General features: G+C 41.8%; 3 protein-coding genes across 8 annotated transcripts in view; all 3 read left to right on the forward strand.

Moving 5' to 3' along the window:
* Positions 1-13686, forward strand: part of LOC311040414 (E3 ubiquitin-protein ligase HECW2-like) — a 64526-nt gene extending 50840 nt beyond the window's left edge. For all 6 annotated transcript variants that reach the window (XM_084050689.1, XM_084050690.1, XM_084050691.1 and 3 more), the window contains 8 exons: positions 388-540; positions 926-1024; positions 2713-2842; positions 3873-4019; positions 5519-5633; positions 5926-6011; positions 8479-8591; positions 9405-13686. In XM_084050689.1, coding sequence (XP_083906815.1) covers positions 388-540; positions 926-1024; positions 2713-2842; positions 3873-4019; positions 5519-5633; positions 5926-6011; positions 8479-8591; positions 9405-9516 — 955 coding nt within the window. In that variant the 3' untranslated portion in view covers positions 9517-13686. The remainder of the gene's footprint in view (positions 1-387; positions 541-925; positions 1025-2712; positions 2843-3872; positions 4020-5518; positions 5634-5925; positions 6012-8478; positions 8592-9404) is intronic.
* Positions 13687-17129: 3443 nt separating this feature from the next.
* On the forward strand, positions 17130-20836 carry hsf2bp (heat shock transcription factor 2 binding protein; the record flags this gene model as incomplete). Its single annotated transcript, XM_084050886.1, has 7 exons — positions 17130-17231; positions 17624-17773; positions 18287-18431; positions 19074-19191; positions 19392-19495; positions 19686-19906; positions 20650-20836. The coding sequence occupies 7 exons, from the start codon at positions 17130-17132 to the stop codon at positions 20656-20658; spliced, it is 849 nt and encodes a 282-aa protein (XP_083907012.1). The 3' UTR covers positions 20659-20836.
* Positions 20837-23034: 2198 nt separating this feature from the next.
* Positions 23035-23820, forward strand: LOC311040816 (proliferating cell nuclear antigen-like; the record flags this gene model as incomplete). Its single annotated transcript, XM_084051169.1, has 1 exon — positions 23035-23820. The coding sequence occupies one exon, from the start codon at positions 23035-23037 to the stop codon at positions 23818-23820; it is 786 nt and encodes a 261-aa protein (XP_083907295.1).
* Between the last annotated feature and the right edge of the window lie 3564 nt (positions 23821-27384).

Genomic DNA, 27384 nt, shown 5'->3' on the forward strand with positions numbered 1-27384 from the left:
ATATAATTCATTCCATTTTCACAAAGAGCAAAGATTGCAGATCTACAAGCTCACATATTTACTATTTTGTGTGACACTGTAGTTAGTATAACGAAGTAGGGCATTCATTTACAGGGGGGGGCACACAACATGAATTGAAATATGGAGATATGAGGTTTCTGCCCAGCAGCAACAATAATATTATGTAAGATAACACAATATTCCCACATGAAAGTACCGGTAGTTGTTTGTTTGCTGCCCTGTCACAACACCTCACCTAGAGGTGTGAAAAACTGTGAACTGCTTTAAACAGGCTCAGTGGCCTTGTGGTTGTTAGTAAGTAAGAAACGTTGGTTCCCAAGGATACTTCCTTACTTGTGGTACTGTGTGTGTGTGTGTGTGTTCCAGGTTGGACTACAGCGGGCCGTCCAGGGAGTTCTTCTTCCTGGTGTCCCGGGAGCTGTTCAACCCCTATTATGGTCTGTTTGAGTACTCTGCTAACGACACCTACACTGTCCAGATCAGCCCCATGTCTGCCTTCGTAGACAACCACCATGAATGGTGAGAGACGCGCCTTATGCACACGCACGTCACGTCACACACGCACGCACGCACACACACACACACACACACACACACACACACACACACACACACACACACACACACACACACACACATCACGCACAAATAAATACAAAATCAATTATATTGTGTAATTTAAGCTGTCAAACAATACACAATCATGCAAGTGTGTGTGTGTGTGTGTGTGTGTGTGTGTGTGTGTGTGTGTGTGTGTGTGTGTGTGTGTGTGTGTGTGTGTGTGTGTGTGTGTGTGTGTGTGTGTGTGTGTGTGTGTGTGTGTGTGTGTGTGTGTGTGTGTGTGTATGTGTGGGCGTGGGCGTGGGCGTGCGTGCGTGCGTGTGTGCGTGCGTGTCTGTCTCAGGTTTCGTTTCAGCGGTCGTATTCTAGGCTTGGCTCTCATCCACCAGTACCTGCTCGACGCCTTCTTCACTAGACCCTTTTACAAAGGCCTACTGCGCATGTATGTACACCCCCCCCTCCCCCCCCCCCCCCCCCCACGCTCTCACACGGTCTCGCTCCTTCTTTTATTTTGAGACATCATCACCGAAGATGCCAGTTTTTTATACTGTACATTATCATCACCAATGGAAACCGGGCTAATTCTGCCCTAGCATATGTAATTGGCCGCGGACCCCCATCTCAAATACGTTGTTCCAGGGACCCCCCAGAAGCAAAGATTTGAGCAACAACTGTTCGCTTAAAAAAAATATATATATTCAAAGGTTTGCACAAATTTTCACGATTTTTCAAAAATAGCAGATCTACAAGCTCATAGCGCGGCACTCGGTGCCGCGCTATGAGCTTGTATATCTGCTATTTTTGAATAGCAAAAGTATAAAAGGTCATAATTATTGTGATGCTATATTAACACATTTTGCTGGGTACCCCCTGGAACCCCCTCAAGTACCCCTGGGGGTCCCCGGACCCCAGTTTGAGAACCAATGCTCTAGTGCATGTACAGGTACTGTACCAGAACCACTGTGTGAAACTATGATGGCGGATCATTGGCCCTGAATGCCTTGGCTGCCATGCCTAAATTCCTTGATGTCCCCAAAAATAAATGACTCCAGGACAGCAGTGTCACCTAGAGCCAACCTTTTCAGGCTGCGACCCCCCAAAATGATCATATTTGTACTGGGGACCCCCCACCTTGAAAAGCAACAATGTTTGCCTCTTACTTATGTAATATTTGACAATTTGACCAATTTGGTCTTAAAATTCCTTAAATTGCCACTTAAGAAATGTGCAGATACCCTGTATACACTTATGCTGTATGTTGGTTTGTTTACTGTTGAGTGAGAAAACAATGTTGCACATTAAGCAAATCATCTGGGGACCCCCCAAAATAAGTTGGGGACCCCCCAGTTTGGGAACCACTGACCTAGAGTGAACTGCTGACAGAATTCCTGCCATATGAGCCTTCTTTAGAAGCTCCGTCTTTCTGTTACCTTGCTGTTTAATCACTTTCGATCTGCCTTCCTGGTTTTGGGCATGTTAAATGGGCATGTCGTATTTTCAACAACAACAAAAAGTGAAAATGGCCGAGCTCACAACAAGTTGCGCGATGATTAGTGACTGGACCATTTAAGCCATACATAAATCGCTGTAAATCGACACAATTATTACATACTCGATACTCGCCTAATCGCAATTATTTTAGATAATCTCAATTATATTGCATCATCGTCATAATCATTTCCATGTTGAAAAATGTCCATAGAAATATCAGAAATAGCAGATCTACAAGTTTGTAGATCAGCTATTTCAGCTACTTTTTAAAAAGTATACAATTGTTAAATATGTCAGTAATTTCTTTGTATATTTAAATTATTTGTCATATCTGCCCTGTGCGTTTTTCGATTATGTAGCCTCAAAGGCGAACGCAAATAAAAAAATAATGTTATTCATTATGTTCCGATGTTCAATGCCAAAAACACAATTAAATCGTTAATTGCAATTATTTATATGACAATTAACTCGTCAACTTAAATTCTTTAATCGTGACAGCCCTAATAACACACACACACACACACACACACACACACACACACACACACACACACACACACACACACACACACACACACACACACACACACACCCACACGATCAAGTACAGACGAACAAACTGTGGTGTCCCCCGTTTAGTCTGTGTGAGCTGAGCGACCTGGAGTACCTGGATGAGGAGTTCCATCAGTCTCTGCAGTGGATGAAAGACAACGACATCGACGACATGCTGGACCTCACCTTCACCGTCAACGAAGAGGTCTTCGGACAGGTGAGACTCAGAGTGTAAAAAACTAAAACGAGCGCTCCAAAGTCCTTCTGGTACTTTTAATACATTAAGACCGGAAATTCATCTGTGAGATTTCTGTGTCTATTTTTTTTTAAATCGTGGACATTTTTCGTGGACTTTATTATAGCGAACATTTGTATATCCGATCTGTGCTTCTGGGGAGTCCCTGGAACAACATATTTTGAGATGGGGGTCCGCAGCCAAATACATATCATTTTGGGGGTCCTTCACATGGAAAGGTTGGAGCACCACTGATATAGCAACACTGTTAGGATTTAGAAAACATAAAGATATGTATTTTAGATATGTATTTGGCCGCGGACCCCATCTCAATTTTTTTTGTTCCAGGGACCCCCTGGAACATAAAGCAAAGATTTGAGTTACAAATGTTCGCTTCAAAAAATTCAAAATATTTCTTTTTTTTTTTTAAAGCAACATTTATTCAAAGAGCATTGTATTCACATTTGCAAAAATTTAAACAACTCTTCGGTTTTATATTTTCTCCCATCTACCCCACCCCAGTCCTCCCCAACCACCCAACATTTTTCCCCATAAGGCCGGACATACAAACAGTAATACATGTACATGTACAAGATCTGAAATAAATACAGTAGTATACAAAGTTAAGAGACAGGACAAAAAAAAAAAAAAACACAAAACACAAAACATTTCTAATGAACAAAAAAATACAAAAATAGAAAATAATGATAATGAATTGTTTAACTGATAGTATTACTTGATTACAGCTTTCGGTTAACGGTTAAGCCGTTAATCATTAACATCCACATATTGCATTGCCATCTGTTGGTCTAATCTCTAATGCCTAATTATTGTAGATGCACACAACAGTGAAACGGTACGTACAGTACAGAGTAAAATGGCAGTAGACTGTGTGTAGAATGTAATTCATCTCTGTGGCAGTACTGCTGTAGTGCAGTGTGCTTGGTACTGGCAATCTGGTGCTTAGTTGGCGTGTCCTGTCCTTTGACGTGTGTATTTGCCTCTCTTGCAGATAACGGAGAGGGAACTGAAGCCCGGCGGTGCCAACATTCCCGTCTCGGAGAAGAACAAGAAGGAATACATAGAACGCATGGTGAAGTGGAGGATAGAGAGGGGCGTGGTGCAGCAAACAGAAAGCCTCGTCAGAGGCTTTTACGAGGTACGACTGTGTGCGTGTGCATGTGTGCATGTGTGCGTGTCTCTGTCTGTTCAGGAGTTATATGTAACTCCTTTAGACCTGAGGCTGATTCTAAAAACACCTTCTAAATCCTAACCTACATGTTCGGAAGAACTTTTATTTTTGATTCAAATTATTATAATTTTTAAATCATGTTGCTGCATATCGTTGTTGTCGGGTGGAAACCTTGTATGTCCAAAACCGTTCCTTTTTTTTGTATTTAAAAAAGGATTTAAGGTAGTGAAAAAAGCAGATGCGAGGCGTTGTGTGCTTGTAGATCGGCTTTTGTGCGACGCTCTTGCCTGATGAAGTAGGGCTTTAATTTGCGGGGAAAAAACATACAGATTTGAAACTTGGAGATACAAGGTTTCTGCCCGACAGTGACGATATATAGTAACAACTAAAATGACACAGATGCTTTCCCAGATTGAAAGGTATAACAACGTTTTGGCTTTCCGGGTCTAAATGGGTTAAAATACTTGAAGCTTGAAATATAGTATTACTAATAACAGAGTGAATTACAATGAATGTTTCTTCAAGGACTGCAGGGATTGAACCGGAGACTTTACTAACACACAGTTACCATCATAAGACTTACCCCTTGAATTGTTCTCCAACTGTTTTGGATTAATTATGTATGGTGATATTTGATTTCATATGAGTAGCACATTCAAAGCAACTAAAGCGTGATTGATACATACATAGCTGTATACTGGTGTCGCGCACAAAAAAAATGCATATTTACAAGCTCACAGTGTGTCGCGCTTGCTCACGTTGTAAATTAGCATATTTCGGTGCGTGACACGACACGTAACCAAGTATAAATCAGGCATTACAATCTTTGTGGTCTCGACATGATTTCCATTCCCCTCACATCGGAATTATTAGATTATCTTTATTAAGCATACAGTAGACACTCTTGTCATCAAGCCATGTTTACAAAGTTGAACAATTGCACGCAGAATTAGCCATGTCATGTGTGAGTGATGTTGACAAACTTAACTCAATATACTCTATATACTTCATGTTTGAAGTCTACAATTACAAGCTTCAAACCTAGATTTATATTCTGTATTCGGCAGGTGTGTATACTGTATGTACCATTATGGGAATTGTGGAACTGATAAGAACACAATACAGCCAACATTTTGATTTTGACAAAATCTTATTTAAAAAATGAGTTTCAGTGAGATCCAAACAAATATGATAGAACTTGAGCTTGTGCCTTACCCAAGTTCACTGTTTCTCAAAGTCAGGTCTGGGGAACACCAGAGGTCCTAAATGGACCTTTGCAGATAATGTAACTCTGAGAATATAGACTAGGCCATTTGGTTCCAAGAGTTAATAAACACTGAGGATTTTCAGTGTATATCGGGGTCCCAGAGATTAAAAATGGTATAAAGCATATCAAACTGGTGGTCCTTAGGTTGAGAATCATCAAGTGCACATTCTAAATACGTGGGGGTGTGTGTTTTATCCAGGTGGTGGATGCCAGGCTGGTGTCTGTGTTTGATGCCAGGGAGTTGGAGCTGGTGATTGCCGGCACTGCAGAGATCGACCTGGCCGACTGGAGAAACAACACAGAGTACAGAGGAGGTACAGTATGGAGGGACGTCTTCTCTGTTGATCATTCAATGCCATACAATGAACTTCAAGTTCTGGAACATTACAATTAGAGCCTGACTGTCATTTTCTGCGTCCGATGCCGATCAAGATTGTGGAGAGTCCCAGAGAGTTTTCAAAATGCACACGTGTTTCCAGATTTGGACAGATTTGGATCATAATTTTGTTTAGGTTTTGAACTGGTCAAATCTTGAATGTTCAGGCCTTTATCAAGTTGCTACTGTAATAAACCGTGGTTCCATTCTGTCTCTGTGTCCCCCTGTAGGTTACCATGACAGCCACATAGTGATCCGGTGGTTCTGGGGGGCGGTGGAGAGGTTCAATAATGAGCAGAGACTCAGGCTCCTGCAGGTGCGTGGGTTTAAGTTATAACACAATTTAACATTACACTATTTTGTTGAGGAGGATTTTGCAGGTTTTGAGGAAGATTCTTTGCATTCTATGGATTCGTTGTGAGCATGACATGAATATCCTTTAGCTCTGGCTGTTTGTTAGCATAAGACTTTTGAAACATCATCTAAGTCAGTGGTTCTCAAACTTTTTCATGTCAAGGACCCCCAAATTGACACTTATTAGCTCGCGGACCCCCATTTGAAAAGATAAGCCAGGGACCCCCATAAGAGAAGATTCTTACGGCTCTAGCCGTAAATGTATTTATTTCAAGTACCCCCAGTTTGACATGCATTAGGCTACGGACCCCTATTTAATGGCATTTCTATCCCTGGGACCCCAATTTATATTGTAAAATCAATGTTAATTTAACTCTGAGAGTGTACAAATGGAACCAAATGGACCTGTTAGGGTCCATTTGGTTCCATTTGTACACTCTCGGAGTTACAGACCCATAAGGGTCCATTTGGTTCCTATCCATCATTTAGCTGGGGACCCCCTGGAACCCCCTCAAGTACCCCTGGGGGTCCCCGGACCCCACTTTGAGAAACAATGATCTAAGTAGCCTCGTTCTCTGTAGTGGAAGATGTTGTCCATGGGTTAGCATCCCACTTCACCAAGTCATTGTTGAGGAATGATGTTGAGGAAGTTTATTGCATGCGCTTGTGTTCCATCAGTTCTATGTCAAATGAATGGATCGCACATCAGTATTGCGGAGGTGCCAACCATGGTGAAAATATCAAAGTTAATAAAGACCAAAGCAGTCACACAACTCATAGTCACTATGCAAGTTGAGTATAATCACTATAGTATCATACCCTAAAGAAGATACTTTCTGTCAAAACGTTATACATTTGATTAAAACGCAACTTTGTTGTGCAACTGCTTTGTTCTTTATAACTAAAAGGACACAATAGAGACAATGTCAATTATTCTTGTTTATCAATAATTCACTCTAATGTTAGATGTACCACTGCACCATGTAAAAAGTGTCTAGATCACCTTGTGTGGAGGATGGTTAAAAGATTACAGTTTATGTAATGGGTCGGCAGACAATCCAACTAAATAATGATTCCACAGTTAAAACATGTAATGACTTTGCCATGTATCATTTCTAGGTATTATTATTTCAGGACAGAACAATTGTCAGAACATAAGTCAGAATGCATCCATTGGTCAAAAGAATAGAAGGATGTGGGCGTACTCCCAAAGCACAGAATTGACGTCAATGCTACCGAGGTCTTTTTCACTGAAGGGCCTTTTATGTGAGATTCCCCGTGACTCATCTGAAGGGGACAAAAACACCAAGCTCTAATCATGTTAACAAAACACAAAGAACAGAAAGCGCACGCATCATGAATCCTCAATAGACCTTTTTCCACAGCACAAATGTTGACGTGTTATACTGTGGATGGATAAGCGCAGCTGAGGGTAATAACATCAGTGGGGTATGTTGCATTTAGGTGTCACTGTGTGCCAGCATGGACAGCAGCTCCTGTACAGGGTAACCGAAACGCTCGCCCCAAAACACACTCACCTCCCATTTCTTGGACCTTATTTAGGGTAATATGGCATAGTTTCACTGAGGTTACGTTTAGGAATAAAGTTCGGTTTAGGCATAGTTTTACTGAGGTTTCGTTTAGGAATACCTGGTCACTGAAAACGAATGATGAGTGGGCAGCTGTCACGCCCTGTCTTAACCCATTAAGACCGGCAACTAGGGGTGTGTCGATATATCGTCCCGCGATATATTGCAATGCGTTTTTTTTTGTTGCAATAATAGTAAAAGAAGTAGTTGTTTGCGTTTGCTTCCCCCCCCCCCCCCATATATTTTCATAATAAAAAGCTGCCATATATCGTATCGTATCGATATCGTGAGCCCAATATCGTGTATCGTATCGTATCGTATTGTGACACCCCTACCGGCAACGCATCGGTGTCATTTTTTGATTTCTTTGGCTATTCAAAAATAGCAGATATACAAGCACATGGTGCAGCACTGAGTGCCGCGCTATGAGATTGTGGATCTGCTCATTTTGAAAAATTGTGAATTGTGAATATACATTTGTAAAATATTTTGTCCCAGGGACCCCCGGAAGTAAAGATTTGAGTTACAAATGTTGGCTTAAAAAATATATATATATATTCAAAGATTTGCACACATTTTCACAATGTTTCAAAAATAGCAGATCTACAAGCTCATAGCGCGGCACCGAGTGCCGCGCTATGAGCTTGTATATCTGCTATTTTTGAATAGCCAAAGAAATCTAAAATGACAGAGATGTGTTTCCGGATTGAATGGGATAAAAGAGCTTTTAATACTGAAAATACCCTCTATCTTCCCCTTTCTTCTTCTGTTTCCCCCATGGTCTCTGCCTCTCTTAATGTTACCTTGTACCTATCTTTTTCTCCTTCTGTCTCTCTCTAGTTTGTGACAGGGACCTCCAGCATCCCCTACGAGGGTTTCGCGGCGCTCCGAGGCAGCAATGGACCCCGCCGGTTCTGTGTGGAGAAGTGGGGTAAAATCTCCTCGCTGCCAAGGTGAGCAGGTGTTTTTCACTGCAGCACAGCAGTTCACATGCAGCTAGATAGATCTTCAGAGTTAAATTAGATTTAGCCTCGATGGGCTCCAGGCTTTTATTGTTTAGTTTTGCTAAAAAAATAAAAGCCTGGACCAGCGCGTCGGTGTACCCGATATACTGTAGGAAGTGTTTCATTTCCCCAACCAACCAGAGTGCAGTGGGCGTCGCTCGTAATGTTGTGTTGACGGGGCGGGGGCTGACGGACAGATTGGTGGACCAATGGGATCACACGCATTCTCTCGCCCCTCTAGGTACGAAAACAGGAGGGCTAGTGCAGCCTAAATTAGATTAAACTGACACGCTGTGTGTGTGTGTGTGTGTGTGTGTGTGTGTGTGTGTGTGTGTGTGTGTGTGTGTGTGTGTGTGTGTGTGTGTGTGTGTGTGTGTGTGTGTGTGTGTGTGTGTGTGTGTGTGTGTGTGTGTGTGTGTGTGTGTCTGTGTGAGAGAGTGAATTTTTATTTTCGTGTCTTGTGATAAGATAAGATAAATAAACAATATCACATTCACTTCATGGAAACAGAAACTGCACAAGTAAAAAAAAAAATGTGTTTAATACCCCAAAAATAATTTACATCACATATAAGTTTTCTTTGTCCCATGCTTTCTCTAAATATTCTGCAAGTGCGAATATCTTATGTTAAAAAATCCATGCAAGTCTCTCTGCGTCACTTAACCACACACAAACCTTGTGTGTGTGTGTGTGTGTGTGCGTGCGTGCGTGCGTGCGTGCGTGCGTGCGTGCGTGCGTGCCTTTGTCTTTGTGTCTGTCCAGAGCCCATACCTGCTTCAACCGGCTGGACCTGCCACCATACCCATCCTTCTCCATGCTTTATGAGAAGATGCTGACGGCGGTGGAGGAGACCAGTACATTTGGTCTGGAGTGAGTACCGACCTTCAGCCTTCATCCTATGAGGCTCTGAGGTTCAAAAGAACTGCTGTGTGGGACAGCAAGCTGGACGCACGTCTGAAGACCCCTCATCTGAATTGGTTTCCCTTGGTCTCGACATGATGTGCTAGATCACAGCTTCAAAGGGGTGACCCTGGAACCTGCAAAGGGAAACCCCACAGGTTATTGACCTGGTTACTGGTGTGCAGCGTTAAAGGCACTTAAAGCGGTGTGTATTTAATTACACACCTTTTTTCTCTCTCTCTCTCTCTGCACGTGCACATACTGTATCTCTCACATGCACATGCATGTATGTGTAATAATAATTCTGAATAATGAAGAATGGCTACACTGCCCTGAAGAATTTTCCCGGGAGTCTCCCTCCGGAGCCGCTGAAACACATCTATCTCGCCAGACTCTCGCCTAAGAGCAAAGGGAATGAAAAGCTTTGTCAGCAAGGTTCTGGCCAATCGGACGGGAGACGGGGATGTTTCCTACCTTCTGCGTGGGACCAGGAGGTTAAACGACCCCCCTCATCCACTTTATGTCACTGCACGGGTAGCGCAGCACAATGTAACAGAAAAACAGCAGTTCACTGCCTATCTCACTCTCAAAGCTCGTTCAGCTTCCACACACTTACGTTTAGGGACTGAAATTGCACAAGTTGAGTAGATTGATGCGATACAGACTTTTCTTTTAACTTTTATGTTTTAGAGGAAAGTGTTTGTGTTAAACAGTGGTGGTGGCAGAGATATTGCTCCGTTCGACTTGGCAACAGATGCGCATAGCGCGCCACGGGCCTGGCACCGGACAAACTTGAACTGCCGTGATGCTGAGTCTCCGACGTTCAGGAACAGTTTGACTACATTAAAGGAATAGTTCACCAAAAAAATGACTTCTATCAATTGTTTTGGCTGCATTCCTGAGCCAATAATCTGATGACCGGGTGTATTTCAGGTAGGAGACTCAAAGAGACTCCTTTGAGTCTCCTACCGGATACATTAGCATCTTTCCGCCGGTCATCAAATAATTGGCTCAGGAAGGAGACAAAACAAAAAAATCTCCATGAATTCAATGCTTCATGGGGTGTGTAATTGATAGTCATGTTTTGGGTGAACTACTCCTTTAAGCCACGGCTCCCTCCTGTGGACAGTGTTGGTAAAATAAACTCTTGTGGACAGTACAAGCCTTTTGAGTTACCATCTGAGGTAACTTTCTAATCTGTGGCACCTGAATTTTCTGACTGATTTTAGACAGTCTAGAAAAAAGCTTTAGTATTGTTGTTACAGTATTTCCATTTATACATTTTGTAATAACATGGCAACGAGGTGTATATGAATGTAAACATATAAGACCTGGGTCAATTGGTAAATTACACCCTTTCAAATTGTTTTTCCCCCATATAATTTCAGTCCCAAAGTAATGAACATTACGTTTCAATTACTTAGAATGGAAGACACAGTCAATCAACCTTTGGGATTCTGAATGATTCACAAATTTGTATTATTACCCAGGTCTGTTTTGTACAGTTTTATTGCAAATAATTCATGTTCTGACTGAAAGTTTATTGAATGTTGATTGTTCATACGCCACACTCAGTTCCAGCTGCAAGAATGCATGGCATCCAAACAGGATCGCTTCAGTCGGTCCATTCAGATTCATCTTGCAACCGAATTTATTACCTAATAACAGGGAATTTATTCCCGATGATTTCTTAATAGATTGGATAATGAGAGCCTTTTGTGGTTCGCCTTTTTCAATATGAATTTGTAAGACAAATCCACTCGCTGAAATGCAAAGGAACTGACTCCAACCGTGTAAGCCAACACGCTCATACATACATCAACTGACATTAAAAAAAATATTATATTAAATTATATAAATTCTGTTTTGTTTCATCACATCTGTAATATGCTTTACTCTAATTATTGTCATAAGCTTACTTGCCCGCTTTAAACATGGTCATTTATGAGGTTTAATTTTCCTTAAACTTGTAATGTTAGCATGTGTTGCTTGTGTATTTTGTCCAGAGCACTTATACACACATTGTATTTGAAAAGCTGAGACCCTGTTTGATTACACACACGCACACTGTACTTTATGTAATCCATTACACGTTTGATATGACAACTTGGGAGGTGAACTTTTGACACGATTATGTAGTTGTTACAGTTTTGCACCGTTTCAACAGTTAACCCATTAAGACCTGAGGCTGATTCTACAAATGTCTTCTAAATTCAGTTTTCTGTAAAAACTTTGTTTTTTGTCGTTGCTATATCAGTGGTGCTCAAACCTTGTCATGTCAAGGACCCCCACAATTATATACTGTATGTTTGGCTGCCAACCACCATCTCAATATCTTTTGTTCCAGGCCCAGAAGCAAAGATTAGAGTTAAAAGTGTTCACTTTAAAGATTCGTACAAATCTTCACGATTTATCAAAAATAGCAGATCTACAAGCTCATAGCGCGGCACGAAGTGACGCACTATGAGCTTATATATAAAGTATAAAATGATAAAATAATGGTTAAAGTGGTTAAAATAAATTGACACAGATGCCTTCCTGGTTTTAATGGGTTAATCAGTTGTAGAACACCTCGATATTAATCTTTATGTTGATGTAACCTATTTTAAGCTGGTTGTTTTGCCGTGTTCACAGTCCTGAGTCAAGAGGGCAGCCATCTTAAGCACAGTCGTACAATATACACATCAACTACAGTAACATATCTGAATGTCAGAATAATAAATGCATGAATATCTTGTATACTGAGCGTCTCATAGAAACCCATGTGTACACACACACACAGCAGAAAGAAATCATGTTTTATAGAGCCTGCAGTGAATCATTTTTTTGTACTATCCTACATACATATACTTCTTGTTCTGCACGAGCATCAGAACCATGCCAACATCTGACCACACTGCCACAATGAGTTACAACTGTCAATTTATTGTCATATTCATATATCAGTTATTTAGCTGACACGAGATACTGTCTTATTTAATTTTTATAGAGAACGCAAAATGCAAACCAAAGTTGTGACTGATGAGAAATTTTCAATGAAGCATTTATATTGATGTGTGTCGGACTGTTTCTGCTTTATCACTGAAACAAGGCAACAGACAAAGACAACATAACTTTATAGCTGTCAGACTTTATAACTATAGTTTATATAGTCCACATTTCAAACGCGGCAGGTTTCTAGACAATGTGGATCTATCACTGACTATGACTAACCTGTCCTAGTACCTATTGTAGTCTCTGTTTACAGTCTTAGAATGTATTCTAATATAAAGCTGTCCAACGCATTATTTCTGAATGTGTTTGGCGTTTTTAGGGGAGCAAAATTGGGCACAGCTGTAAGGGGAAAAAAATGTAACACTAGCTTATTTTATAAATCAATCTAAGGGGATGCTGCGGACAATTGTGTGGACAATTCGTAGTTAAAGGAAAAATACCGCTGAAAATGTACAAGATACCCCTTCATTTCTTAAAGTTTTAGTTGGTTTTATGAACTCATACTGGCCTGCCCTCTGTCCCCACAGAATGTACCAAAGGTTTGGGCCTTATGCCAGTCTCGGTCTGTATGCCAGTCCAGCCACGCCCTCCCCATACTGCACCCACTGCCTTCGAAAACACCAACACTTCTAGAATGGCTGCCTCACGTGTACAAACTAAGCACTATTTCTGTACAGTCCAAGTCACTTTTCTATAAGAATGTTTGTCAGCACTTCTGTTGTTTTCCATTAAATGCCATCACTGGCGACGGCCTGTCTGTGTCTTGTCTCTAAGGGTTAGACGAGGATCAAATTGCATCGGAAATCTTTTCAACTACTACTGCTCATCAACAGTGGTTCTTAAACTTCATTTCAAAGGACCCCCATAACTCTGGGAGTGAATAGATGGAACCAAATGGACCCGGAAGGATGGGGTTCCATCTGTACACTCTCAGAGTTACCGAACTATAAGGATCCATTTGTAACAGCATCACCGTACCCACTTTTGGAACCACAGCATTTGGAAACATTTCAAATCATATTTGGCCCCAGGTCTATCCAGTGCTCCACTCCACACTCTCTCTCTATGCAAAGCTTTTTCCTCTTTGTGTCATTGTTAAGATTGTAATGGAATGGTTAAGTTAATAAATGGAGTTGCAGAATTGTTGGAATCAGGTTTTTGTTATGCATTATTTTCATTTATAAAATGTGTGTTTTATGTACCTGGACCACAAACCGTGCTGTCTACATAGTAACACAGCAACACATCTAAGACAGGTGGGGGTATTTTGTTTAAATCCACTCTGGGTGTTGTTGGGCAGACACCTGAGAGGACATGCCCACTGGAAGTCTTATCTTGTATCTTTTCACATTCCAAACTATATACTGGCTGGTACTTTATAAAACCTTTATGAAAATATAATTTTCTGTTTGGATACTCCTGATATTTCTAAAGGCCTATGCATCATATTAAGCAGAATTGAGTCCATCATGGTATGTGTCACTTGGCAAAAAGGACTGATCTACAATTAACAAAGCGTTGCACGACCCCTTATAGCTAAGTAAAAGTATCAATACTGCAATGTAATACTATGTAATAATATTACAATGTAATGTCCGAAATTTAAAATTTACTAGAGTAAAAGTACAAAAGTATTGGTATCAAAATCTACTTAAAGTACCAAAAGTAGAAAGTACTCATTATGCAGAATGTCCCATTTCAGAAGTTTTCTAATGTATAAAATGTATAATAGGGCTGAAGTGAGTAATGTATGTTTTGTAATAATAATCAAAATCTACAAAGTAACAAGTAACTAAAGTTTTAAAATAGTTGTATTGGAGTAAAAGTATAATATTTGTCTGTGAGATGTAGTGGAGTAGAACCAAAAATTGGAAAAACTCCAGTAAAGTAAAAATACATCAAAATTATACTTAAGTACAGTAGGCCTACTTGAGTAACTGTACTTAGTTACTTTACACCCCTGCAAGTGACACCGTTCGTCATACTATAGGGCATAGCAGTGGCGGCCATTTTCTGGTTCCACTTCAAAATACTCAATGCATTTTTCCCATTGACATTTCCAAAAATATTTATATCAATTCATTTAAGCCTAGAATCAAGCCATCCAGGGTCCTGGTGAATCATGACCATAAAACATTCTTTTCTGTGATTTTTTTTAATTTTATATTTAATGATATGATATACTATATTTAATAAATACCCTTTGTTTTGCCGTTTTCAAAAACTTTTTTTCACAGAATAAAACGTTTAATGGTCATGATTCACCAGGACCCTGGATGGCCTTTACTTTGAACGCGAGGCTTTTACTGTGAAGATTCAGATTGGTTGACTTCGATGAAAAAATGCAGACAGGTGTCATCCATTCATCCTGAACACGCGAGATATGTACGTGCACGGTGTTTGGGGAAGGGGCGAGGCTCCCCAAACACCGTGCACGTACATATCTCGCATGCTGAACACGTCAACATCAACATGGCCGTCGTTCCAGAAAAGAACCTGCCAGATCATTGTTGTCATGATGGAAAGGTAAAGAGATGGCCGTGAATGATGCCATTAGATCAGTAGGTTGAGTAAAAGTACAAAAGTGTTCTAAAAGTAAAAGTACTCATCATGCAGAATGTCCCATTTCACAAGTGTTCAAATGTATAAAATGTATAAAAAATCTTTTGAAAATAGCAGATATGCGTCGCATAGCAACGCATTGTGTGTGAGCTTGTAGATAATTGTAGCAGAGTAAAAGTACAATATTAGCCTTTGATGTAGTGAAGTAAATGTATAGAACATTGTAAATCCTCCAGTAAAGTAAAAGTACCTAAAGTTTGTACTGAACTACACTGAGTACATGTTACTTTCCTCTGTCCCTTTTGAAAGGGTTTTTGAGCCAGGGACCCCCATGCAATTTGGAAAAATATTCCAAATTGTTCATATTTCTTTCAAGATTTGTGTGAAAATAGCAGATCTCTGCAACATGTTGTGAACTTAGATCGGCTAATTTCAACCCCATGGAAGCCCCTCAAGGACCCCTGCTGGGGGTCCACGGACCCCACTTTGAAAAACTGATTTAGCTAATAATCTACAAAAAACAGTATGATAATCCATCCAGCATGGTAGCAGATAGATTTTACTTCTCTCTGCAAATGTTATATAGCTATATTCAGTGGTGTAAAGTGACGAAGTACATTTACTGAAGTACTGTACTTTTTTTGTACAATTTTGTGGTACTTTTACTTTACTGGAGTATTTCCAATTTTCTATAATTTTACTTCTACTCCACTACATCTCAGAGGCAAATATTGTACTTTTTGCAATTATTTGAAAACTTAATTACTAGTTACATTGTAGATTTTGATTATTGTTACAAAACGTACATTCACCACTATATATATTTTGGCCATTTGAAAATAGCAGTTCTACAAACTCACAATGCACAAACATAAAATAATGACATCATATTTAATAACTTTAAGAAATAGTAGCGGAAATAGCTGATCTACAAGCTTGTGATGGGTTGTAAGCTTTTAGATGTGCTATTTCAGCTTTTTTGATATTGCGATTATCTCAGTTGCAAATATCTCAAATATTAGATTATTACGTCATAATTGTGACAGGCCTACAACACCTGTTCCTGGGAAAGTACCTCCCCTCTGTGCTGTCCTAGGTGCTGAAGTCTCTCCACCCCATGTGGTTCTGCCCCTTCGGTGGAGGGGCAGGCCCACAGTGACGTCCACAACCCACACACAGTTTACAGTTCATTACCTATGACAGTCTAGCAGCTGCTGTGTCAAGGAAATATGATGAATAAGTATCAAACTTCAACCTGGTATGACCCTAATCCTTTTATAGTCGACTACAGACATTATTCTTCCTACAGTATCCCCCTGGTGGATGCAGCATGATTTTGGAGTTGCTTTGACTTCGACTCTATTATTATGTCAGAAAGAAAATCCATGTTTGGCTGTTTGCTGCTGTTGTGCAGATGATCAGATCTAATCATGAAAAAAGAGCAATTGCACATGGAGTGCTTCAAAGTGTCAAACTGAAAAATGTACGAATGTGCAGCAAACAATAGCCAAAAATTACGCTTTTACGCTTTTTGCAAAGACAAATTCAAACTAAAATGGAACTAGCAATCGTAAACCACAACGAAGTTCCTCATGACAACAAAAGGGACATATTTCCTTTTGTCAACAGGGTTAGACTTGGTATAAAATTAGCCTTTAGACACCGAATCCTATGCTATGTTCAGTGTGATAGTATCTTGTTTGTTTGTTTGTTTTTCAGGATGAAAGCCAGGAGGGTTTTGTCAAAGTAAGGAAAAGAGACTTGGAGAGATTATTCACAGAGGTCATGCAGCTCCGTGAGTCCCTTCCCAGACTGGTTAACAGAGACGTTAACAGAATGCTGCGTAGAGCGCGTGCTACAAAGAAAAGTAAGTTCCGTTGGTGAAAAAAACTACATCAGCTAATAAAAAGGAGGCATTTTTTTACAAGTGTGTGTGTGTGTGTGTGTGTGTGTGTGTGTGTGCGTGTGTGTGTGCGTGTGTGTGTGTGCGTGTGCGTGCGTGCGTGCGTGCGTGCGTGTGTGCGTGTAGAGATGGAATTCAAGTTTCAGGAGCTGGACAGGTTGAAACAGGAGTGCCTTCACTTTTGTTCTCGTCTGGAGACGGTGCAGAATGAATGCCAAAAAGAACGAGAGGTGAGAGAGAAACCCTTCAGGTACCAGAGACGCGTGCAATCAATTCGTCTTTGTGTATTTTCACAAGCTTGTAATGCTGCCCAGCACGTAGTCATCAGTCTAAATTGCAGGCTAAGTAAGTAACACTGGGTGAAAAACTACAGAGCGTAAATGTCATCATCATCATCATCATAACCTTTATTTATGCTCGGAAATACAGTTGAGGGGCAGGCCCCCATTTTCAATGTAGCCGAGGCAACAACACAGAACACAACACTCAAAAGGCAGAGTCATTCACATCCAGCAACATCAAAATACATGAATCGAAAAACACTCAAAAAACAAAATACTCAAAAAAACTAAAAACAGATGAACTAGAAAATGTTATATTGAATATTAAATGTGTTGTACAGGGCAAGCTGGTGCTCAGAGAGCAGCTGTGGGAGAGCAGAGAACAGCTGCAGCAGCAGGCAGAGTTCTGTGTGGGGCTTGGGGCCGCTACCTGCACCCTGCTCTGGAGTGCCTCTGGGAAGGAGGACGCCGTCAAAGATATCCTGGCAGATGTGAGGGGCGTTTGTTTTGTTTTGCATGGTGCACTTGTACGCTGTGTGTGTATTTGTTTTGGGAATAATTATTTACAGTAGCAGACTGTATTGTCCCTATATCCTGCATGTATAGATTGTTGCAGAATGGTTGCCTGGTATGATTATAGTCTTTTAGCTGCGAGTATCCTTTATATTAAAATTGGCTTACCGGCGGGCTGGCAGCCAGACCTCTGTCATCATGCTCATCACAGCCATATCCTATATATAACTGATATAAGGAGTTCCCAATGCAGCTATGCTCAAATATGGAGAGTGTGTTGTCTAACCTCAATGTGTCTTTAGTATTGTCCCAAATTACTTGCTACATATTAGTACTGTATTTAATTGAAAGATGTGATACATTTCCGTGGCTAATTTAATCAGTACTTGCTGCTAAAATCCTACAATCTTGCCAGTCAGTCCTTTTTTAGACTGATAATGATAGTCAGATACAGATCTGTGGTTTTGGTTACCTGTGGTTTGACGTTGCAGGGTAAACTGCAGTCTTTCCTGAGCGTAGCGGGACAGACGCTAGAGAGCTTTGTGAAGTCTCTGGACGGGGAGAAGAAGGCAGAGACACAGGACCAGAGTTCCCCGGAGCATCAGTTTGTCCTGGCTGTGGCTGGAGTCATTGCCAGTGGGTGACCCCTATAGGCCTGTCACAATCATTACATAATCGCCTGGTCGCAATTATCTACGGCATAATCGTCATAATCATTTCCATGTAAAAAATGCTCTTACTGTATATTTTCAAACATTTTCAAAAAATGTGGAAATAGCAGATCTACAAGCTCAAAACGCATATCGATGTGACATGTTTTGAGCTTGTAGATCGGCTATTTCCACTATCAATGTTTATTTTTATTTTTTATAGTAATAAGTAATTAAATGTGTATGTTTGTCAAATCTACCCTGTGGAACTTTAGTTTTTTTAAACGAAGCCTAAAAGCCAAACATATGTATTTTTTATTCATAACGTTACAATGTGCAACGACAGAAACCCCATTAATCGTTCTAAAATTATTTCAGTGACAATTCATCGTCAAATAAAATGTCATAATCGTGACACCCCCTCACAAAACAGAATTTCGTATTCTAAAACTATTCAGTAACATTCTTGTTTGTTCTGTAGCTGTACACCCGTTTGCTGTCTTTGACCACTTCCAAACTCTGTAAAAATGACTTTATTTGCCTGTGAATGATTTTCCATTTAAACCTTAATAATTACATTAATAATAGTTTCTCCCCCCCCCCCCCTCCCCCCTTTTTATCCAATCAGATATAGCGGCTGTGACATGTGGGCGGGATTACTTGTCCAGTGGTGCTCAGGTCCTCCTTGACACTCTGATGCAGCTGCTACTGACCATGAGGTCTGGTGTCTGTCCCAGACTCAAAGTGTAAGACAACTTCAGTCTGTGCGTGCGTGCGTGCGTGCGTGCGTGCGTGCGTGCGTGCATGCGTGTGAATCTGTCCACATGTCAACATTAGCCACCAAAGTCAACATTTCTTATAGCCAATAACTCAATAGGAAACAAAGTTGAAGAGAGTTGGTGTTTGCAGTCAGTGTGCATCACTGTGTTTTTTTCCTGTGTTGCAGGTTGATGCTGATGGCTCTGTACAATGTCAGCATCAGTATCAAGGGTCTCAAGTACATCAGCGAGAGTCCAGGACTTCTACCACTCATCTGGAACCTGTTGGAAGGTGAGAGGACAGCACCAATTGCCATATCAAGTGCATCCTAAGTTTTCTCGTCTCCTCACCTCTGCTTCTCCCTCACTCCATATCGCTTGTGTGTGTTTGTGTGTGTGTGTGTGTGTGTGTGTGTGTGTTTGTCTTTCTCTCTCTCTCTCTCTCTGCCCCCCTCTCTCTCTCTCCCCCTCTCTCTCTCAAGATGCTGACTGGGAGGTGTGCGTCAACGCCCTTCGTCTGCTCCAGTCCCTGCTGTTGGAAAAGGACGTGGTGGCCTTGCTGGGGCCGGCTCTGTTGGAGCCCCAGCGTCTGGAGCGCGTCAGGCAGCTGACCTCCAGCCGCCAGTCGGTTCTCAAGGAGACGGCACAGGAGACGCTGCAAGACCTCGAGGCCCTCATCGGTTCATCCTCTCTGGATAAACAGGTACGACGACACACACACACACACACACCGACAGTGTTGCCAGTCGTCGTTCCATAATAAGCTGGTTGCAAAATGTTGTTGTGCCAGTGAGAAAATAATATTATTTAATGTACTGGAGTCCTGACTTGATGGAAATGCGATGTGATAGATCAGTGGTTTTCAAATTATTTTGTGCCCAAGGCACACCAATGAGCATGTCAAAATCTCTGTGCACTATTCATAGTCTGTCTATAAGCTCACAACGTGTCGCATCGCAACATTTTTGAGAGCCTGTGCAGGATTTTAGAGCCCGTGGCCCGACTTGATGGGCGGCTGAACGTGTTCCGCTGACTAATTCAGTCAGCGAACCGACTGAAATGTGTTTCAGTGAACTCGGTTCGTTCAGTGCAGGCGGAGCTCTGGCCAAGCACTGAACTGGTCTCCCTGCTCTTCCATTGATAAATATTGATCCTGTGGTTCTAGTAGAACCACTACTGGTCGATATGTGGTACTGACTGAAGGTCAAAAATCTCCCCTTAGCAAGCAGACATGCTCTATTAAACACGTCGTAAAGAATTAAGCACTTGCGCGGAGGACTCTGGTTTGACTCCCCGGTAGGTCATGAGAGGTACAGAGTGCAGCTTTAAGTGGTTAAAAAAGAATGGCGGCACAAATGAAAGCAAGACATTGACGTTGAACATCCTGTTGTCGAACACAGTCCAATATAGTAGTCCAATAGTTCCTTCTCCATTTTTCATTCCCAGGATTGCTGACTCTGCTTCCAAGCCGGATAGAGCATCTCTGGACCTGCCAAGCCTAAAGCTTCATTTAACGTTCATGTTCAGAAAAGGGACGTGGTCACATTTGGTCTGTTGTTTTTCTATGCAGTCATTATAATGTTACAAATTTGTCCACCCGCTGTCCTAAAAGCAGAGGGCCCAACAATATAGTTCACTTGAGTTAGAACAATTTTTAAAATGATATAGTTATAGATATTGTTGTTATTGTTATCGTTCATGGCGTGCACACCCCTTGTCATTAGCCATTGTCATACTCCGGTGACAGAAGTTCAACTGCATAAACTTTTCATGTACAATAGTTCCACAGTGTTATTTTGAAACAGTATTAAATACTGTTTACTAGTCATCTGAAATGTATATGTATAGTACACAAGCTTTGGGGCCTTAAAGTATGTTAGTTGTAAAAATCGGGTACTGTTTATTTACAGTATAATAACTGAAACATGACATGGCATTCATTCATTTGAGAATACTGTGTTTGAATTTGAATCCTCTATACACAAAGAAGCTCAGTAAATGAAACATGGAACTTTTGGAAACAGCTTTTTTCATGTGTTTTTCCACAATGTTGGTTTACAAAAGAAACAATAAAAGGGATGTTTCAACCCTTGGTGTTTATATTTGATATAGGAAAAAAAACAAGAGGAATTCATTGTAATTTATAGAGATTTTAACTAACTAAACAAACTAACAAAAAGCAGAAGCCTCCGATAAAAGTTATGCCCAACCCCACCCCACTTATTCTTCCACCTTTTCGCTTAAAAAGGAGTAAATGAATTGATAATTGTATAGCGTCATACCCGAATGAAGATGTCACACATTGAAACAAATGAACCATGACATCTATGAGAGTCAACAGGAATCAACAAAGATGTGCTGCTAGATGCTAAAACATCCTAAAACAAAACAAAAAAATACCTTGCAAAACTGAAAAAAGATATACACACCAACTAACTCCAGTTTGAAGTCTGAAGGTTGAGCTTCTTTTTTTTTACTCAAAACGTAGCTGTGCAAAAAACAAAGGAACTAGTTGGTGTGTGGATCTTTGCTCGATATCGCCAGGGCCTTTGCTACCATGCTCCCGGTATCGGGCCAGCGCCGGACCGCAGACTGCGAGGGATAGAAGCTGTCTGGCTCACTAGCTTTTCAGCAGGAGCCCCGCAGTGAGGTAGCTCCCTGGCACACAGCTGCGGAAACGCAGTCCTTCAACCCTCATTCATTGTCCGACCAATTAAAATAAAAACCCAAAATGCTGACCCGGCTCAACCGCAGCCAAAGTCTATGTCCCACTACGTCCGGTGTCCGGCACCGACCCTCACATCCCACAATCCCCCCAACTTCCTCTTCCACCAACCCCGCCATGCCCTCCTGGTCAAAAGCTGCCCCCCCATAGCTCAGTTGGAAATGGTCCAGTGGGTCCATGGAGCCACAAAGGGGGCCTTACTGCTGCTTTGGGTAAGCCACTGTGCTGGGGCTGGCCAAAGCCCTGTGGGATTAGACTAATGCAGTAGCAAGCAGTGCCCAGCGGTAACTGGCCATTAGTGGGACAACAGCCATGGGAATTGTTGGTGGAGGTGTGGGGATGTTTGGGTGGGGACGAGCCTACTTTTAGCATCGTGTCAGTATGAACTGTTGCTCCCTCCCTCACACACACTATGACTGAAAGACACCAATTATACGCACTTGTTACAGATGAGATGACAGTTTAGAGCAAGGTGCATATCATTGCTGTTGGGCAGAAAACGTGTATGTCCATGTTTCATTGTATGTACATTATATATTTTGTGTGTGTGTGTGTGTATATATATATCTATATCTATCTACAGTATATATCTATATCTCTATCGATCGATCTATAATGACATGTACATTATGTACGTATGTAGGTATGTAGGTATGTACGTATGTATGTAGGCCTTAATATTTGAGATCAGTGATGATGTAATCAATATAACGTTATACGTTATAGAATGGGCACTCTAACAGCGGGTACAACAGGAACTCTGACAACCTGTACAATGGATATTGCATAACCGAGGGCCATGCGTTCCTAACGGACATTTACATAGCCATGGGAGTGCGGTTACCGGTGTGAAGTCATTTAGATCAGCGGCTCTCCAGAAATATCTATATAATATATATTATATTATATAGATAATATATTATATTATCCACAAATCCCCATATATGGAAATCCCTGATGTCATCAATATGACATCATAGTGTGTTTCTCTCTTCAGAAGACCTGGAGGGAGGCTGGTTAGTTCCTTTCTCTGCTTACAAACATGAGAACTGCTCTCTATGAAATGTGTCTTTATTTCTTTCACGATCGACGACACGCAGCTCGCCATGTTTGAAGCTCGCTTGATCCACGGCCTCATCCTGAAGAAGGTCCTTGAGGCTCTGAAAGACCTGATCACAGAAGCATGCTGGGATGTCAGCTCGTCCGGCATCTCCCTCCAGAGCATGGACTCGTCTCACGTCTCTCTGGTCCACCTGACACTCAGGAGCGACGGCTTCGACTCGTACCGCTGCGACAGAAACCTTGCCATGGGCGTCAACCTCAGCAGCATGTCCAAAATCTTGAAGTGTGCGGGGATTGAAGATGTCATCACCCTCAGAGCGGAGGACGACGCAGACACACTTGTCCTCGTGTTCGAGACGCGCAACCAGGAGAGAGTCTCGGATTATGAGCTGATACTGATGGACCTGGACGTGGAACAGCTGGTAATTCCGGAGCAGGAATACAGCTGTGTGGTGAAGATGCCCTCTGGAGAGTTTGCCCGTATCTGCCGTGACCTGTCCCAGATCGGCGATGCCGTCATGATCTCCTGCGCCAAGGATGGAGTCAAGTTCTCTACCTTTGGAGAGATGGCTACCGGAAACATCAAGCTGTCCCAGACCAGCAATCTGGACAAGGAGGATGAAGCCGTGACCATTGAGGTGAACGAACCCGTCCAGCTTAGCTTTGCCCTGAACTACCTGAGCTTGTTCACAAAGGCCACGCCTCTGTCCAAGAGGGTCACCCTCAGCATGTCTTGTGCAGACATCCCCCTGGTGGTGGAATACAAGATAGCTGACATGGGCCATGTCAAATATTACCTGGCACCCAAGATCAACCAAGAGGATTCTTAAATATGGCTTACAGCTTGCCAAAAGGGGACCGTGAAGGGAGCAGGTCTGTAGTTTTGGATCCTTGAGATGTTGCATGAGAGTGTCTTGTATACCCACATCATGCAATCAGCATCCTGAACAATACGTCTGTAGTTAGGTTGTGAGGCCTTACAGGCACTTATTTTAGGCTTACCTTTTTTGCTAATTTGTATTGTTGAATCTTTTGTGATTGAACTCAGAAGTGTGTTCTGAATTGGATGGTTATCAAATGCACAGCCCCATTTGAGATTGTGCCCCGAAAGTAGCAAATCTACAAGATTGTTGTGCGTCGGCTGTTATCAGTGCGTGGCTCCGGTGCGAGGCCGGCTATAGATTAGGTTTTAAGCACTTGTTCACTCTGCCCTCCTGTTTTCCCCTCCTCTCCCTGCTTGCTAAAAGCCTATCTCAGATCTTCCATTCCTATTGTAGAGACAGTATATCTGTAAATATATGTATGTAATGTGGTCTCACATCATCCACCTCCAGTTTGTTCTATTCATTAATTAAGGATGAGAATAAGGTATGTTTCATGAATGACGTCATCTGACTGGCCTCCAACTACTATGATAACGAGTACTGCACTAAGTAGTCTGACAACGGTATAACCGAAGGGGCATGTGTTCTGGCGGGAACGTACTACTATGATACATAGGCCTGAATTGCTTTGTGTTTTTTTCTCGCAATTCCAATTATTATTAATATATACTGTATATCAGTGGTTCTCAACCAGTGGTCCGGGGACCACCAGTGGTCCTTGAAGGGGTTCCAGGGGGTCCCCAGCCAAATTAATATTTAGGAACCAAATTGACCCTTATGTGTCTGTAACTCTGAGAGTGTACAAATGGAACCAAATGGACCCGGTCCATTTGGTTCCATTTGTACACTCTCAGAGTTAAATGAACACTAATGATGATGATAAAGTGTAGATTGGGACCCCCAAGAAATCAAAATGGTTGAGTCCCTGGCATATCTTTTCAAATGGGGTTCTGTGGGCTAATATGTGTCAATTTGGGGGTCCTTGAAAAAGGTTGAAAACCACTGATATATGTTATATCTCAGAAGTAAATGTTTTCTTGCAATTCTGATATACTGTATATCTCAGAAGTAAGTAAGTAAGTAGGTCGGAGAGGCTTATTGTCGGTATCAGCCAGAGAGCGGGAGTTTATCCCCGTTTTGCAATGCGCTAGACCCCTGGGAGATGGATGGCTGAGGTGCTGAGCACCATAGATATATATAAAGGCTAGATGGCTCAAGGGGGCGTCGCAAACGTAGCTCAACCGCGGCCATCTTGCAACAGTCATTCATAACATTATGTCTATGGCCATATATTATTAAAATAACCATAGCGTGCTCAATTTTCATCCGATTTTCAAACGGTTTGGTTTGTTGTAAACTCCAAATATGTAGTTATGATACTGCATGCTTATAATTATAATCATGGATTTTATATGAAAATAACATTAAGAATGCAGTATCATAACTACGTCTTTGGTGTTTACAACACACCAAACCGTTTGAAAATCAGATGAAAATTGAGCACGCTATGTTTATTTCAATAATATATGGCCATAGACATAATGTTATGAATGACTGTTGCAAGATGGCCGCCATGTGGCAACGTCGTTCTCCATTGGCCAGCAGCGCGGGTGAGTTATCTAGCCTTTATATATATCTATGCTGAGCACAACACCTACTGTACCTTCAGCTTTCAGTACTTATCGCATGACTTGCCACACCCAAGCCGTGCTACTTATACACTGGCGGTGCCCGGGATCGAACCCATGACCTTGTGGTCGCCTACCGACTGAGCTACCCGGTATATCTCAGAATTCTGACTTTTTTTGTTTCCTATCTCACAATGTGTGAGAATAAAAACAGCATTCTGAGACATAAAATCTCAACAGTTCCATTGTTCTGAGATTGTGGGTTTAATTAATGGGTCCATTTGGTTCCATTTGTACACTCTCAGAGTTAAATTGACATAGATTTTACAATATAAATTGCGGTCCAAGTGATAGAAATGCCATTACATGGGGGTCTGTAGCCCTAATGCATGTCAAACTGGGGGTCCTTGAAATTAAAATGGTTGAGAATCAATCTTCTCTTATGGGGGTCCCTGGCTTATCTTTTGAAATGGGGGTCCGCGGGCTAATAAGTGTCAATTTGGGGGTCCTTGACATGAAAAAGTTTGAGAACCACTGTTTTAGCATACCGTACTGTAGCTTGTTAAAGTGTACTTGCAGTACTGTTTTAAACGTGTTAATAAAGTATTCAATCAATCACATTAAATTTTGTCTTTAATTAAGACATGTCAAGCCATGTCAATCAAGAAGTATCTGTGCTGTAAAGGCAGAAATGGACTGAAAGGTTTGTAAACCTTTTAGGGAGGTGGAATAATGGAAACCTTAGTCCTAGACCACCACCAATTTAGCCTGGGACCAGACGAATCTGCGAGTGCAAAAAAAATTTGCACTCTGGTCTGTCTACACCACCAATTGCCAACGTTTTGACCGATATGTTGTTAATAAAGTGCAAACTTTATTTCATTCAATTTGAAAAACAAATTAGGGACAACAGGTTTCAGGCTGCAACGACAGGCCAAAGTTACCATGGAAGCCAGCCATTTTATGAAATACCAATACCAATGTTGTTCTTCAGCAGCGGCAAGCCAAGGTGTTTTTACCTGATTTATTCTGTCCTCCGCTACATTCAATAAGGCTCTTTTTGATCTGTGAAAAGAATCTGTTCTTATCACTTGAAGTCGCTTATATCGCCCTGCTGGCCTCTTCTCACCCTGAGCATCCCCTAGCTTGCATTGTGACTAAATCTGCCCTTCATCCAGTCAGAAAACCAGAACAATACTGTAGTATTATGTCACTTGCACTCAGTGTGGGTGTGTGCGTGCCATGCGCGCATCGTGTGAATGTGAGAGACCACTTTGTTTTGGTGTATAGGTGACACTCTGACCCAGCTTTGTCACATTGGGAGGCCCTGTCTTGCACCCGGGCCCGATGAAATCGCCGTTTTCTTTTTTGGGTGTTACTTCTAACCATCTCTCTTTCTCATCTCATTTCAATGCCTCCTCTTCCTCATGGTGTGGGGGTTTGTTTTGGCTGATTCCCAGTGTCTGGCGGTCGGATGCCAAACGGCTCCCAAAGCGGGCCTTCCCCCAGGAAGGCCAGACTAGCACAGTGAACGGGCCAGGCATGCTTCCCCACCACTGCGTATTCTGCTGACTGGGCCCATCCCACCATGAGATAATGTCATTCCAGAGGGATCCTAGCTAAAGCCCTCTTTCTGCCTCTCAGGTATATAAAGAGGAGGTCGCCGCAGAGGGGAGAACACACAGCACTTGGGAACCGCTAGTTTGCTTTCGATTCTTCGCTCACATCCTCTTCCTCCGTTCTCGCCGTCTTGCCTTTAAACCACCTTTTTCCTTCACCTGACGTGCACCTGACGCAGAGCGAACGCCGAACAAGCTTAGTTCAAGTGCCTATAACCCCCGAGCTGAGCTAAAGTTGAGCCCCACACATCCAGACAGACGCT

The sequence above is a fragment of the Gymnoscopelus microlampas genome (genome assembly GCF_963454915.1).
Source record: "Gymnoscopelus microlampas genome assembly, chromosome: 24".
NCBI classification, from domain to species: domain Eukaryota; kingdom Metazoa; phylum Chordata; class Actinopteri; order Myctophiformes; family Myctophidae; genus Gymnoscopelus; species Gymnoscopelus microlampas.